We start from the raw sequence: 14957 nt of genomic DNA, 5'->3' as shown, positions 1-14957 counted from the left end.
CAGGCGCACGCCACTACACCCGGCTCATTTTTGTAATTTTAGTAGAGACAAAGTTTCACCATATTGGTCAGGCTGGCCTCAAACTCTTCACCTCAGGTGATCTACCCACCTCGGCATCCCAATGTGCTGGGATTAAAGGCGTGAGCCACCACACCCGGCAAAATATAAATTTTACATGCATTCTCATTTTTAAAAATGTACACTAATCAAATATATACAGAGAGTAAAAACTTAGCTTCAACCCTCCCTATATTCCAAATCCCACTCTTTGCTCCTCAAATATGCAAATCTTCAGCAGAGAATTTCCCAATGTGGATATTATACAAGTGGAAAAAAGAATATAAAATTAAATATAAATATCAAATTTTAAAAGAAATATAAATTTACATAAGACTCAAAAGACAGGGTTTAATCTGAAGGACTGTCCCTCCACTTCCAATCTCTCATTTAATACTTCTGTCCATCCTATTCTACCATCCACACACAGAGAAACAATACTGCCAGAAAAGACAATTCTGAACTACTACACAGTAGAAATAAATTCATTATGCTTTTCATGTCCTGGCTGAAAATATATGGGAGACTTCAGTGAACTACACAATTTTTATGTCTGTTCAACTTCTTTAGCTAGTGAACTCAGCCAACTAATTGACTCTTTCCCCATTCCTTTCTTTCTCATAATATTCTTCTCGAATTTACAAAATTATTTAGTAAATAAGATGAATTAAAAATTGCATTTCATAATTTCATATTCATCCCATCCATTTTATTTTATTATTTTATTTATTTATTTTTTGAGACAGGGTCTCACTCTATTGCCCAAGCTGGAATGCAGTGGTGCAATCTCGGCTTACTGAACCTCCACCTCCAGGGTTCAAGCGATCCTCCTGCCTCAGCCTCCCAAGTAGCTGAGACTACAGGTATGTGTCACTGCACTTGGCTAGTTTTTGTATTTTTAGTAGAGATGGAGTTTCATCATGTTGGCCAGGCTGGTCTTGAGCTTCTGACCTCAGGTTATCCGCCCGCTTCGGCCTCTCAAAATGCTGGGATTTCAGGGGTGAGCCACCGTTCCCAGCCATCATCCCATACATTTTAAAAATCTTTCTTTTTTTTTTTTTGGAGATGGAGTCTCGCTCTGTCGCCCAGGCTGGAGTGCAGTCGTGCGATCTTGGCTTACTGCAACCTCTGCCTCCCGGATTCAAGCAATTCTCCTGCCTCAGCCTCCCAAGTAGCTGGGATTACAGGCACCGCCACCATGCCTGGCTAATTTTTTGGTAGAGACAGAGTTTCACCATGTTGACCAGGGGGGTCTTGAACTACTGACCTCAGATGATCCACCCGCCTCAGCCTCCCAAAGTGTGGAGATTACAGGCCTGAGCCACCGCACCTGGACAAAATCATTTTTCAGTATTATTGGCATATTGTATTAGGAAATCAAGAAGACACTAGGCTGGGCACAGTGGCTCACGCCTGTAATCCCAACACTTTGGGAGGCCATGCCAGGAGGATCACTTGAGCCCAGGAGTTCAAGACCAGCCCGGGCAACATGGAAAGACTCTCTACAAAAAAATCAAAAAATTAGCTGGGCATGGTGGCACATGCCTGTGGTCCCAGCTACATGTGAGGCTGAGGCAGGAGGATCATTTGACCCTGGGAGGTCAAGACTGTAGTGAGCTGTGTTCATGCCACTGTACTCCAGACTGGGTAATAGAACGAGACCCTGTCTCAAAAAAAAAAAAAAAAAAAAACCAAAAAAAAAAGCACCTTTTAAAATTAGCCAAGTAAAATTTAAATAAATACCAACATCAAGGGTAATGTTTACTTTTGATTTACCTTGTCAGGAACATACTAAGAAGTCAACAGCCAAAATTAAGAGACAAATTTTTACTTTACCTCTATTATCTCTTGGAGGAGGGTCATTCTTAATAGAAGCCACAGTCCGTCGATTCTATGAAAGGAAAAAATGTTCATTATGTTTTCTGTCTTTACTCATCGTATGTATCATGATCTGAGCTTCTTTCAATTAAACAAAAGTAGGCAGACATGTAAGAATATAAAACAAAACGAAAAAAACTATAATCTTAACGAATTACTATTGATGCTATCAATATTCAAGTTCCTTTATATATTTTCCCCTACTCTCCAAAAATATTCAGGAATTAATATGAGCCAGGCACTGATCTAAGGACTTTCTTCACAACAACCTATGAGGTCATTACTACTGCTATTCCCATTTCATCGATGAGGAAACTGAAACAAAGAGAGGTTAAGTAGCTTCACAATAATATGTGTTTTAATCATCATACTATGCTGCTAAAACCATGTAATAAATGTCATTTCTGAATAGTAGGGGGTCATTCATAAAATATTAGTTCTAGACAGCTTAGAACCCCTTGTTAAAATGAAATATCAGAATACTATAAAATGTACATTGTTAGTTATCCTAAAAAGGTTTCATAAGAGTTTCTAAGACTTGGACACTGTACAGGTTAAGGCAGCAAACTTTTGGTTCTCTAATTCATTCATGAAGACTTCCTTTTATTCACCTCAAAAAAAGATATCAAACAATGTAGTTGTCTTAACCTTGGCTGCACATTCAAATCAGATGAGTACTATCAAAAGGAAACTGACGCCAGGGCCTCCCTTTAGGTAAAATAAAACAATCTCTGGGAGTGGGGCCCATAAATCAGTATTTTAAAAAATTTTTTAAAAAAACAATCTCTGGGAGTGGGGCCCATAAATCAGTATTTTAAAAAATATTTTAAAAGTATTAAAATAAATCAGTATTTTAAAAAATTTTTTAAAATACTGACTTATTTTAATACTTTTAAAATATTTTTAATACTTTTGAAAATATTTATATTTAAAATACTTATTTTTAAATAAATATTTATTTTAAAATATTTCAAAATGAAGATCCCTCATTTTGAAGATGAATATAAAAAATAATCCACTTATAAGTGGTAACTAATAACCTCTAAGTGGTGACTCTCAATATGATTAAACTCATGAGTTGAAAATATGCCTTATGAGGCCGGGCGCGGTGGCTCACGCTTGTAATCCCAGCACTTTGGGAGGCCGAGGCGGGCGGATCACGAGGTCAGGAGATCGAGACCACGGTGAAACCCTGTCTCTACTAAAAATACAAAAAAATTAGCCGGGCGTGGTGGCGGGCGCCTGCAGTCCCAGCTACTCGGAGAGGCTGAGGCAGGAGAATGGCGTGAACCCGGGAGGCGGAGCTTGCAGTGAGCCGAGATTGCGCCACTGCACTCTAGCCTGGGCGACAGAGCAAGACTCTGTCTCAAAAAAAAAAAAAAAAAAAAAAGAAAATATGCCTTATGTTCAACTGCATAGTTTACAAAACAAAGTTTTGTTGCTTCTATTACACTATATTTAAATGCTTATCTATGTCATCCCTGAAAGATATCAAGTTCCTACAGGATGAAAGCCATGTCATCATTCATCTTTGTATTTTGTCCAGCATAGTATTTGGCACAATGTAAAAAAAACAAAACAACAACAACAAACCACAAATGCTTGTTGAAATGAACACAAAGAACTGCAGATTCAACAACTTTGCAATACTACCTGTTTTAAAAGTTGTATTTTGAAACAAAAATTTAATACTGAAAGGTCTTGAAAGAAAGGAAGGAGAATTATCTTTAAAAGCCATAAGAATAATGTGCTTTTAATTTTTATAAAGATAAAACTGCTAGGGAGGATTTAGCACAGTTTTAAGGTATATCATGACAGTCAATATAGAAGTGAACTACACTATCATTTCTCATCTTTCTTTAAGAAACAAATAGCAGAATTAGAATTTCAAAAGACTATCAGAGTTGGTAGTTATTATTCCTAAGAAACAGCTATTATGCCTTTGTCAAAGTCACATGTCTTCATTCAACAAACACCAAGCAAATGGTTTTGATCTATATCTCCTGAGAAACTTAGTCTCAGGAAAAATCCTAATTAGGTGAGAAATTTCTAAGACCTTATCCAATGATTGTCATAATTGTGAATTAGACAACCTCAATCCTTGAAAATATGTATGTATATACATGAATATGGATGGCAGAAAAAGCAAATTAATCAATTCTTAAACTCTTCAAAGCCTATCAATTTCAAACTAGAACACACATACATCTATACCCCCTGCTCTCTCCCAGTGTCCTGCACTCTGAATTTTCATCACTAACCTTTACAATTTTGTTTACTTTGGCTGAGGATGCTGGAGGTGGAGGTGTTTCTGGACTGGGTTCAATTTCTTCATCAGGAACAAGGTCAGGGTTAAGTGAAAAGATGCTCTCCAGGTCAATCTGTTCACAACACATAAACATAGTCTTTTGAGAGTATATTTTGACAATTAACCTTTTATTTTTCAAGTAAATTGATGAAGTAAATAACTCTTAAATTACTTTAGCCTAATGAATACAGTACCTCGGCTGGGTGCAGTGGCTCGTGACTGTAATCTTAGCACTTTGGGAGGTCAAGGTGGGCGGATCATTTGAGCCCAGGAGTCTGAGACCAGCCTGGGCAACATGGCGAAACCCCATCTCTACAAAAAATACAAAAATTAGCCAGGTGTGGTGGTGCACACCTGTAGTCCCAGCTACTCTGGAGACAGGTGGGAGGGTCACTTGAGCCCAGGAGGTCAAGGCTGCAGTAAGCCGTGATCATGCCACTGCACTCCAGCCTGGGTGACAAAGTGAGACCCTGTCTCATAAACAAAAAAAAAAGAATACAGTGCCTTAGCCTTACAAATGAGATTTAGAATTATAATCCACAAATTTAAAGAATCTCTCTTAAAATATCATTTTACAGTCTTGACTCTGTGAATTGCTAACAGCACAGTGACCAATAGAACCACATAATTAAATATCATAGCACATTTTCAAACTGTGTGAGCTAGACTTAATAGTATATTTTATCAAATAATTAAGATTGATATGTGCAATGACATAAGAGATGTAGGAGGAATCTACCTTTAAGTGAAAAATTTTAATCATTTGAAAGTTTTCAAGGAATAATAAAAACATATGCACTAAATAACATTATGTACTTTTCTGTTTTGTTTTACATTCAGAGTCTTGATTGCAGGACTAGGAATAAAATTTAACTCAGTGATCTTACCTCTTTGCCTTTTGTATCTCCATTTTCTATCCATTCAACAGTTACACTTTCATTATCTTCATTTAAAGATGTTACCATTGCTTGATGTATTCGGCCTATGTGGGAATAAAGTATATACCTTAAACATGCCACAAATTATGGCATTCCTAAACACTGTGAAATACAATTTTATAACTTGGAAATTAAAAAAAAATGACACTACTTTTCCTTACAAGAGATTTCCACAGACCCTCAGGCACAGGGAACGAACTTTGTCCACGGGGCCATAAATCAATTTGCTACTTGTCAAGTCCAGTAAATCAGTAAATTAGGTAAGACCTAAAGTTTATTTTCAGCATACATGATAAATGGTCACACACTGACATACAATGCCTGAAATCTTAAACTGTTAAACAGTTCTAATCATTAGAAAGTGTCCTTACTATGAGCCAAAAAATGATTCTGTAGAACAAAGAACAAAAATTTATAAAGCAAAATTTTTTTTCCTGAGACAGTCTCGCTCTGCTACCCAAGCTATAGAGCAGTGATGCGATCTTGGCTCACTGCAACCTCTGCCTCCTGGGTTCAAGTGATTCTTCTGCCTCAGCCTCCTAAGTAGCTGAGATTACAGCCATGCATCACCACGCCCAGCTAATTTTTGTATTTTTAGTAGGGACAGGGTTTTACCATATCGCGCAGGCTGGTATGGAAATCCTGGCCTCAAGTGATCCACCCACCTGAGGCTCTCAAAGTGATGGGATTACAGGCATGAGCTACTGTGCCTGGTTCAGAAAGCAGTTTTAAGTATTATACTGATATAAAATACTTTTTACTTAAAAACCACTTTTTACCATATATGATGCAAATTGATAAAATTTTAAAATTAAGAAATGTGATTCCAAAAAGGTTGGGAAATGCTCATTTAAAATGTCCTCTTCTATATGTTGTCTATCCAAATCTATTCTATTCCTTACTTTCCCTAACTACTCCAGTCTTACAATCTGTAGAGAGAAGATATTATATATAATGTAGTAAACTTATTTTCCCTTCTTAGTAGACTGCAGGTTTTATCTGTTAATAACTATAGAGCTAAATAATTATTTTTATTACATAATATTTCATTATGTTTATAATAAATTATTTAATACCTATTGATGGTCACTTAGGTTATGTGCAATTTATTATTATTATAAACACTGCAATGAATACTATTGTATATTTGTCATTATGTACTTGTTGGATTATTTGCCTAGGACAAATTCCTAGAAGCACACCAACAGAATATATACATATATAAAATACTTTTTAAAAAATTTATTACATCTGTTTTCATCTTACTGATCCATCTGGTTGTTAAGTAGGGACAGAAACTATGCAATATAGCTGCATCTTCAACATTTCCTAATAGAAATTCTTGGGGGCATCTATAATTTACCTTAAGATCATTTATAGCTCTTTAAATATCTAAAAACAGATATATAGTACAGAAAACAATGTTATTATAATGAGGCATTCAATACTGTTAAAACATGGGCACTATAGTAATTTGATAAGGATTATTGTTTATGAAATTATTATCACTGTCTTTTATTTTATTTTCAACAGAGACAGAGTCTCACTATGTTGCCAAAGCTGGTCTCAAACTCCTGGGCTCAGGGAATCCACCTGCCTTGGCCTGCTAAAGTGTTGCGATTACAGGTGTGAGCCACTGTGCCCAATCTACCTTTTCTTTCTTTTTTTTTTTTTTTTTTTGAGACAGAGTCTCAAGCAATTCTCATGCCTCAGCCTCCCAAGTAGCAACTGGGATTACAGGCGTGCACCACCATGCCCGGCTTTTGAGACAGAGTCTTGCTCTGTCACCCATGCTAGAGTGCAGTGGAGCAATCTCAGCTCACCACAACCTCCGCATCTGGGGTTCAAGCAATTCTCTTGCCTCAGCCTCCCAAGTAGCTGGGATTACAGGCACGTGCCACCACACTGGGCTAATTTTTGTATTTTTAGTAGAGACGGGGTTTCACCATGTTGGCCAGGCTAGTCTCGAACTCCTGATCTCAAGTGGTCTGCCCTCCTCGGCCTCCCAAAGTGCTGGGATTACAGGCATGAGCCACCACTCCTGGTCCCGGCTAAATTTTGTATTTCTAGTAGAGGACAGGGTTTCTCCATGTTGGCCAGGCTGATCTCAAACTCCTGGCCTCAAGCGATCTGCCCACCTTGGCCTCCACAAGTGCTAGGACTACAGGCATGAGCCACCACGCCCGGCCTTGTGGCCTACCTTTTATATGAGCTCATATAAAAATCCACATAAGTAATAAATGAACATAATCTTATAGATTTCAAATAGTGAGGATGTTAAGTACTCTCAAATGATATACTGGTGTTGCTTTTTTTTTTAAAAAAACGAAAATACATACTAGTGATCTTTCCATGACAGTATGTATAGACCTACCCATTATTTTTCATAACCACAAAGCATTCCATAAATGAATATATCACAATTTATTCCTTTATTAGGAGTATTACTTCCAACTGTTTGCCATTAAAAGATGCTGCACTGAATATCTGAACATAGGTGTGAATGCTTCCACAAATAAAATTTCTAGAAGAATTAGTGGGTCACGAAAATTGAAATTTTGATAGATATTCCTAAACTGCCCTTTGTATACATTCTCACCAACAGTGGGACCTATTCCTCCACACCCTCAACAACACTGAGCATTATCAATCCTAACATTTTTATCATCTCATGTGTCAGATTTCTTTAAGCTACTACTTTTTAAGTATGAATATGTCAGATACTAGCTTATTTAATTCACATTGGTTCATTTAATCATATATTTGTTATGACAAATATACCTACAAAGTAGGTATCTGCATTTTTTTTTTTTTTTTTGAGATGGAGTCTCGCTCTGTCACCAGGTTGGAGTGCAGTGGTGCGATCTTGCTCGGCTCACTGCAACCTCCACCTCCCAGGTTCAAGCGATTTTCCTGCCTCAGCCTCCTGAGTAGCTGGACTACAGGCGTGCGCCACCAGGCCCAGCTAATTTTTTGTACTTTTAGTAGAGACAGGGTTTCGCCATGTTGGCCAGGATGGTCTCGATCTCTTGACCTCGTGATCTGCCCGCCTCGGCCTCCCAAAGTGCTGGGATTACAGGCATAAGCCACCATGCCCAGCCGGTAACTGCATTTAAAGATGAGAAAAATAAAGCTCAAAGTTACACAGTGAATAAGTAGCGTGGATCTAAACCTTGGTCAGATCTAAAAGTACTTGCTATTAATCACTATGCTTCTCTACTCACTCCAATTAAGCTGATGAAGATGTCTATATGTCTGAAGTCCAGGCATTCCTATAAAAATGTATAAACAGTAACACAAATTCTCAACCCTCATGTGTACCAGAAACTCCTAGGGAGCTTTCACAAAATAAAATGACATTGCTTGAGTCTTGCCCCCAGATAATGAGCCAATTCTTAACAACTTCACTGCTATCATCTTGGTGCAAGCTGCCAATGCCTTGTACTTAGATTACTGTGATACTCTCCCAACTAGTCTTCCTGCTTCCAACTTCTCTGCCCTCTGTCTATTCTCCAGAGCAGCCAAAATGTTCCTGGTAAAAAGTAAGTCAGATATTACTCCTCTGCTCAAAACCTTCCAATGTCTCCCCCATCTCACACAGAGTAGAAGATAAAGTCCTTTCAATGACCTATTAATGACTTACAACAGAGCCCTACATGATCTGACCCGCATTACCTGTGACCTCATTCATGCCTTACTAAAGACACTCCTATTTAATTGTCTGATTCCTGTCTCACACAATACCACCTCCATTCTCCCCACTTCCCCAAAAGATGGGTCACAAACTTAAATGTGAAAGATGTAAAAGCAACTGAGTAAACAGTGGTGCCTTTTACTAATACAGATGGGCATTAGAGGAGATGCAGGTGCTGGGGGTGGGTGAAATTGATGACCTAAAAAAATACTGGGAGGAGTCAAAAGGGAGTTAAAAAAGGGAAATTAGATAATCCTTACTTCAATTTTAGAGACAAATTAGGTAAATAACCAGCAGAAGTGATATGTGTCATTTGAAGTCCTCTGAGAAGCAGATGAGAGAGTTGGGAGTACAAGAGGTTTACTGCTAAAGATAAAAGGGGGAGGAAAGAGGACTGAGCACAGAAAACTTTCAGACCAGGCTGGGTGCAGTGGCTCACGCCTGTAATCCCAGCATTTTGGGAGGCTGAGGCGGGCAGATCACTTGAGGTCAGGGGTTCAAGACCAGCCTGGCCAACATGGTGAAACCCAGTCTCTACTAAAAATACAAAATTATCTGGGTGTGGTGGTAGGCGCCTGTAACCCCAGCTACTCAGGAGGCTGACGCAGGAGAATCACTTAAACCCGGGAGGTGGAGGTTGCAGTGAACCAAGATCGTTCCACTGCACTCCAGCCTGGGTGTCAGAGCGAGACTCCACTTCAAAAAAAAAAAAAATTAAGATTAAAATTAAAAATAAAAAATAATGAAAACTTTCAGACCATGATGCAGATTTGAAAACTATGAAGGAAGTGGCTGTGAAGCAGGACTGAGCAGAGAAAGCCTCAGACCTTGATGCAGATCTAACAAAGTCTTGATCAACCCAGTAGGGTGCTTCAGAGCAAGACTGCCCATTAGAGGAGTCCTGCACTGAGCCAAAATGGTTATGTCCTATTACCCATGCCATGCTCTGTCACTGGCTGTGGATTTCCCAGGAAATTCAAGTTCTCAACCCCAAACCTAAAGGCCCTGAAGGTACTAACAACTGGAGGTTGTCAGCTAACTGCACTCCCTGAAACTGAAATTCTTTCTTAGAGAGACATGTAAGCAGTGCACCTGCATGGTTGCCACAGCATATGAAAAAGAGGATGAGTTTAACTGGTAGTGGAAATGAAGAGTGGACCCCAGAGAGCCATAAGCAGCCCGGTCACCATCACAATCTGGGAGGAGCCTACCACTGCTGCATCAAGCCCCACATCAATCACCATCTCTACAACATGAATAGGGAGGCTAAGACCTGGCAGCCATCCTTTCCCCAACTGCCCGTGGCAGCTGCACAACATACTAATACCTACTAGTGGAGACAAGAAGATTATAGCAACAAAAGTTTTGGAGAACATAAAAGAGTTTAATAAAACATTGATATGGTTTTATCAACAGAAAGGAAGGAAATATTTCAGCCTAAGGAAGATGCATTTGAATCAGACTACTGTGAAGAACAACCCGCAGCAGGAAATGAAGAGGCTGTGGTTGAGGTTAAAGAAATGAGACACCTAGCTATCAAATCTAGTTGGAAAAAAAAGAAAAAAGAAATGAGTTACCAAGGTGGATCTCCATGCAATTACCACTAGAATTACCACAATAATGAGAATGGGGAAAAATATGTGCATATTCCAAAAGGCAAGACCAACACAACCATTCTTATTGTTGGGCATCTACCATGGTATTTCCACCCTTCTGGGCAAGGAGTGACTTAATGTACCATAACTAGGTGTGCAAAAAAAAGGTGGGCCAGTGGAGCAAAATATGTACCAGGACTACAGGTCACAAATTCACAGAGACCTTAATCTCCAGAGACAGGCTAGAGAGATTGGCAATGGGAGGATAAAGCAAATCAAGGAGGCCGGTCACAGTGGCTCACACCTGTAATCCCAGCACTTTGGGAGGCAGAAGTAGGAGGATGGCTTGAGCTCAGGAGTTTGAGACCAGGTTGGCAACATAGCGAGACCTCAACTCTATAAAAAAAATTTAAAAATCAACAGGGCATGGTGGTGTCCACCTACAGCCCCAGCAACTTGGGAGGCTGAGGTAGGAGGATTGCTTGAGCCTAGGAGGTCAAGGCTGCAGTGAGCTGTGATTGTGCCATTGCACCCCAGCTTGGGCAAGAGTGAGATCCTGTCTCCAAAAAAAAAAAAAAGGAAAAAAAAATCAAGGAGACAACATCCAGTATCAGCAGTCTCCTCAATATTGGAACCTCTATGACCTCAACCACCAGTGTACACATCCAGAAAGCCTTAAATCACAAGTTTGCAGAGTCAAAAGCATCTGATCTAAGACTAAACTCTAGAGGTTGAGCAGGGCAGGACTGAGAATTATGTTGCCTTATCTCTACCATAATCCAGTTTACTCATCCAACAAGTGAATATGAAATTCCAGCAATAAGAAATGAATAAACAGCCTTAAGCATTTGCTTTTTGCCAATTAATCAGAAAACTAGAACCATCTACACTACCTGCAATACCAATGCAGCATGGGGCTTTTATTTGCACCAAAAGATGTCTCTAAAAAATGTTATTTTCTTTTTAAAAACCAATTTTGCCCAATATGACTTTAAATATTTTTTAATTGTCTTATATATGGCTTTTCATTGAGCTACTCAAATACCTCCTTTTAAATTGTAATACAAATTTATAATTTTTCTTTTTAAATTTTTATTTTTTCTTTCTTTTAACAAAGACATCCAATGATTTCAAAAGTCAAATAGTAAACACCTGTTAACAAAGGATATTAAGTAATAAGAGAAACAATAATAAGATACATGAAAAATTTTTCAAAGGAAAAAGTCATGATATGGTGACAACATATAGGCATAACAAGAAGGTTTCAAGCCTGGATGACTGGGAGAATGATGGCACTAGGGGGAGAACAATGAGATGTTCAAGTCTCAGTTGTTAATAGGGATCATGCATAGATGTTAATAAGACTAATCAGGACTAGAAATATCTTTCCCTAGAAAATGCAACAATCTTTCCATGTGGCCTTCCAATACCATCCCATTTCTCTGATCCATCTGAGAAAACTCCTGTACTCCATCTTCACTAACTCATTGCCCTTTGACTCTCTTTGATTCACCATTTACTTTACTGTGAATTATATCACATATACTTCTACAGTAAAGAAAAATAATAATAGAGCAAACGCCTGTGTGACTACCACCAGCTAGGTTAAAAAACACTTTTGAAACCCCATACATTCCCCTCCCAAAGATAACAACTGCCAGGCGCAGTGGCTCACACCTGCAATCCCAGCACTTTGGGAGGCTGAGGCGGGTGGATCACCAGAGATCAGGACTTTGAGACCAGCCTGGCCAACATGGTGAAACCTCTCTCTACTAAAAGTACAAAAAATTAGCTGGGCATGGTGGTGCGTGCCTGTAATCCCAGCTACTCAGGAGGCTGAGGCAGAATTGCTTGAACCCAGGAGGCAGGGGTTGCAGTGAGCCAAGATCGCGCCATTGCACTCCAGCCTGGACAATAAGAGCAAAACTCCATCTAAAAAAAAAAAAAAAAAAAAAAGTACTAAAAGTAACTACCCAGACATTTGAGATAATCATACTTTGGCTTTTCTTTATAGTTTTATCACCTTTCAATGTAACACACACACACACACACACACACACACACAGAGAAATCTAAACAGTTTACTTCTCTTTAAATTGCATATGCATGGATTAACACTACTTTAAGACTTGTGGTTTTTTTTTTTTTTTTGCTCAATACTATTTTTTGCAATTCATTTATGTTGTATATATAAAATGTATTAACTCATTTTCACTACAATATAGAATTTCATTGCATGAATATACCACATTTTATCTATTCTACTATCAGACATTTGAGTTGTTTTTATGTTTCTGCTATTAGGAACAATGATGCTATGGACATTCTTACATGTGTACTGGTACAAATGTGCATTAATTTCTCTAAGATACATAATAAGAGAAGAAATACAGAATAACTGAGTCCACATATATAAAAGTTTTCTCTTCAGTGCCATGATGCTTCCTATCTATAGTAGCTGTGTGATAGTTTGTGTATTCGTCCCTGCCTAAATCTCATGTGGAATTGTAATCCCTATATTGGAGGTGGGGCCCAGTGGAGGTGATTGGATGGTGGAGGTGACTAGATCACTGGGGTGGATTTCTAATGAATGGTTTAGCACCATCCCCTTGGTGATGAGTGCTGTCCTCACGACAGTGAGTTCTGTTCTCTGGCTGTTTAAAAGTGTGTGGCATCTCCCTCTCTCTTGCTCCTGCTCCCCCTTAGCCTTCATGAGGCCTTCCCAGAAGCTGAGCAGATGCCAGCATCATGCTTCCTGCAAAGCCTGCAGACCTGCAAGCCAATTAAACCTCTTTTATTTATAAATTACCCAGTCTCAAGTATTTATAGCAATGAAAGATGGGCCTAACACACAGTATCTATGATTTGTAATCCCCCTAGCAATTACTCCACATTCATGAAAACAATATTAGTCAGATTTAATGTATCATATTATGGTTCTAATTTCTCTGATTTAATGAGGTTTTGCCTGTTTTTGTGCTTGTTAGCCATTCAGGCCTTTTGAGTACTGACTTGAGTGTTGCGGCCTCTTTCTTTTGGCTACTTCTCTATGGGAATTGTATATTCTTGGTATTAATCTTTTGTTGTATGTATAGCAAATATTTTCTACAAAGTTGTGGCTTATCTTTTCATGTTCTTCATGGTGCTTTTGATGCATTTAAATTCTTAATTCTAATGTAGTCAAATATATGTTTTTCCATTATGGATTTTTTTTTTGTTTTTTGGTATGCTACGAAATTTTTCCTAAGATTGAGATCCCTAAAACAGTCTCTTACATTTTCTTTTAAAGTTTTATAAGCCGGATGTGGTGGCTCAGGCCTGTAATCCCAGCACTGTGGGAGGCTGCGGTGGGCAGATCACTTGAGGTCAGGAGTTTGAGACCAGCCTGGCCAACATGGTGAAACTCTAACTCTACTAAAAATACAAAAAATTATCCAGGTGTGGTGGCGGGTGTCTGTAATCCCAGATACTTGGGAGGCTGAGACAGGAGAATTGCTTGAGCCCGGGAGGCAGAGGTTGAAGTGAGCCTAGATGGTGCCCCTGCACTCGAGTCTGGGCGACAGAGCAAGACTCCGACTCAAATAAATAAATAAAATTTTACAAAACCTTTCATATTTGGGACCTTAATCCGTTGGCATTTTGATATTTTTGTATGATAACACAATTTCCTTTCTAGGACCATTTCCTGAAAATCTCCTTTCCCCTCTACTTATCAGCAATACTACCTGTGTCATAGTTCAAGCATACATGCATGAGTTTATTTCTTTATCCCTGAACTAAAATTACACTTAGTATTATAGCTTTGCTTATTATTAAGTCTTGAAATATGGAATAAGCCCTCCTGTCTTATTGTTCTTTAAGAGTCTCTTTGATCTTCTTGGCCTTTTGCATGTCTGTATAAACTTTAGAATCAGCTTGTGAAGTTTCAAAAATCATATAAACCAATAATCACAAAACACTATCTGTTGGGATTCTGATTGGAATTGCATTGTCTGTTTTGTTCTGGATTTTTATATCATTAATTAAGACTGATACTGGCCAGCAATTTTCCTTTCTCAAAGCTACTTTTTTATTTCTTTTTTAAGATTTCGGGGGTCTCTCTCTGTGCCCAGGCTGAAGTATGGTGGTGTGATCATGGCTCACTACAGCCTCATGTGATCCTCCTGCTTCAGCCTGCCGAGTAGCAAGGATTACAGGCATGCAATACCATGCCTGGCGAATTTTTTGTAGACACGGTCTCACTATGTTGACCAGGCTGGTCTTTAACTTCTGGTTTCAAGCAATCCCCCTGCATCAGCCTCCCGAAGTGCTGGGATTACAGGTGTGAGCCACTGCTCCCAGCCTCTCATAACAATCTTATTAGATTTTGGTAACATGGTTATACTAATCGTTTTTTTTTTTTGAGACAGTCTCGTTCTGTCACCCAGGCTGGAGTGCGATGGTGTGATCTCAGCTCACTGCAACCTCTGCCTCCCGGGTTCAAGTGA

General features: G+C 38.8%; 1 protein-coding gene across 4 annotated transcripts in view; it reads right to left on the bottom strand.

The window, feature by feature from the left end:
* KIF2A (kinesin family member 2A) overlaps positions 1-14957 on the bottom strand; it is an 81007-nt gene that overhangs the window by 34375 nt on the left and 31675 nt on the right. For all 4 annotated transcript variants that reach the window (XM_032145216.2, XM_032145218.2, XM_032145217.2 and 1 more), the window contains exons 2-4: positions 5131-5225; positions 4197-4316; positions 1894-1948 (exon numbers count right to left, since the gene is read on the bottom strand). In XM_032145216.2, the coding sequence (XP_032001107.1) occupies positions 1894-1948; positions 4197-4316; positions 5131-5225 (270 nt within the window). The remainder of the gene's footprint in view (positions 1-1893; positions 1949-4196; positions 4317-5130; positions 5226-14957) is intronic.

The sequence above is a fragment of the Hylobates moloch genome, unplaced genomic scaffold, assembly GCF_009828535.3.
Source record: "Hylobates moloch isolate HMO894 unplaced genomic scaffold, HMol_V3 SCAFFOLD_23, whole genome shotgun sequence".
Classification (NCBI taxonomy): Eukaryota; Metazoa; Chordata; class Mammalia; order Primates; family Hylobatidae; genus Hylobates; species Hylobates moloch.
This window is presented reverse-complemented; position numbering and strand designations above follow the sequence as displayed.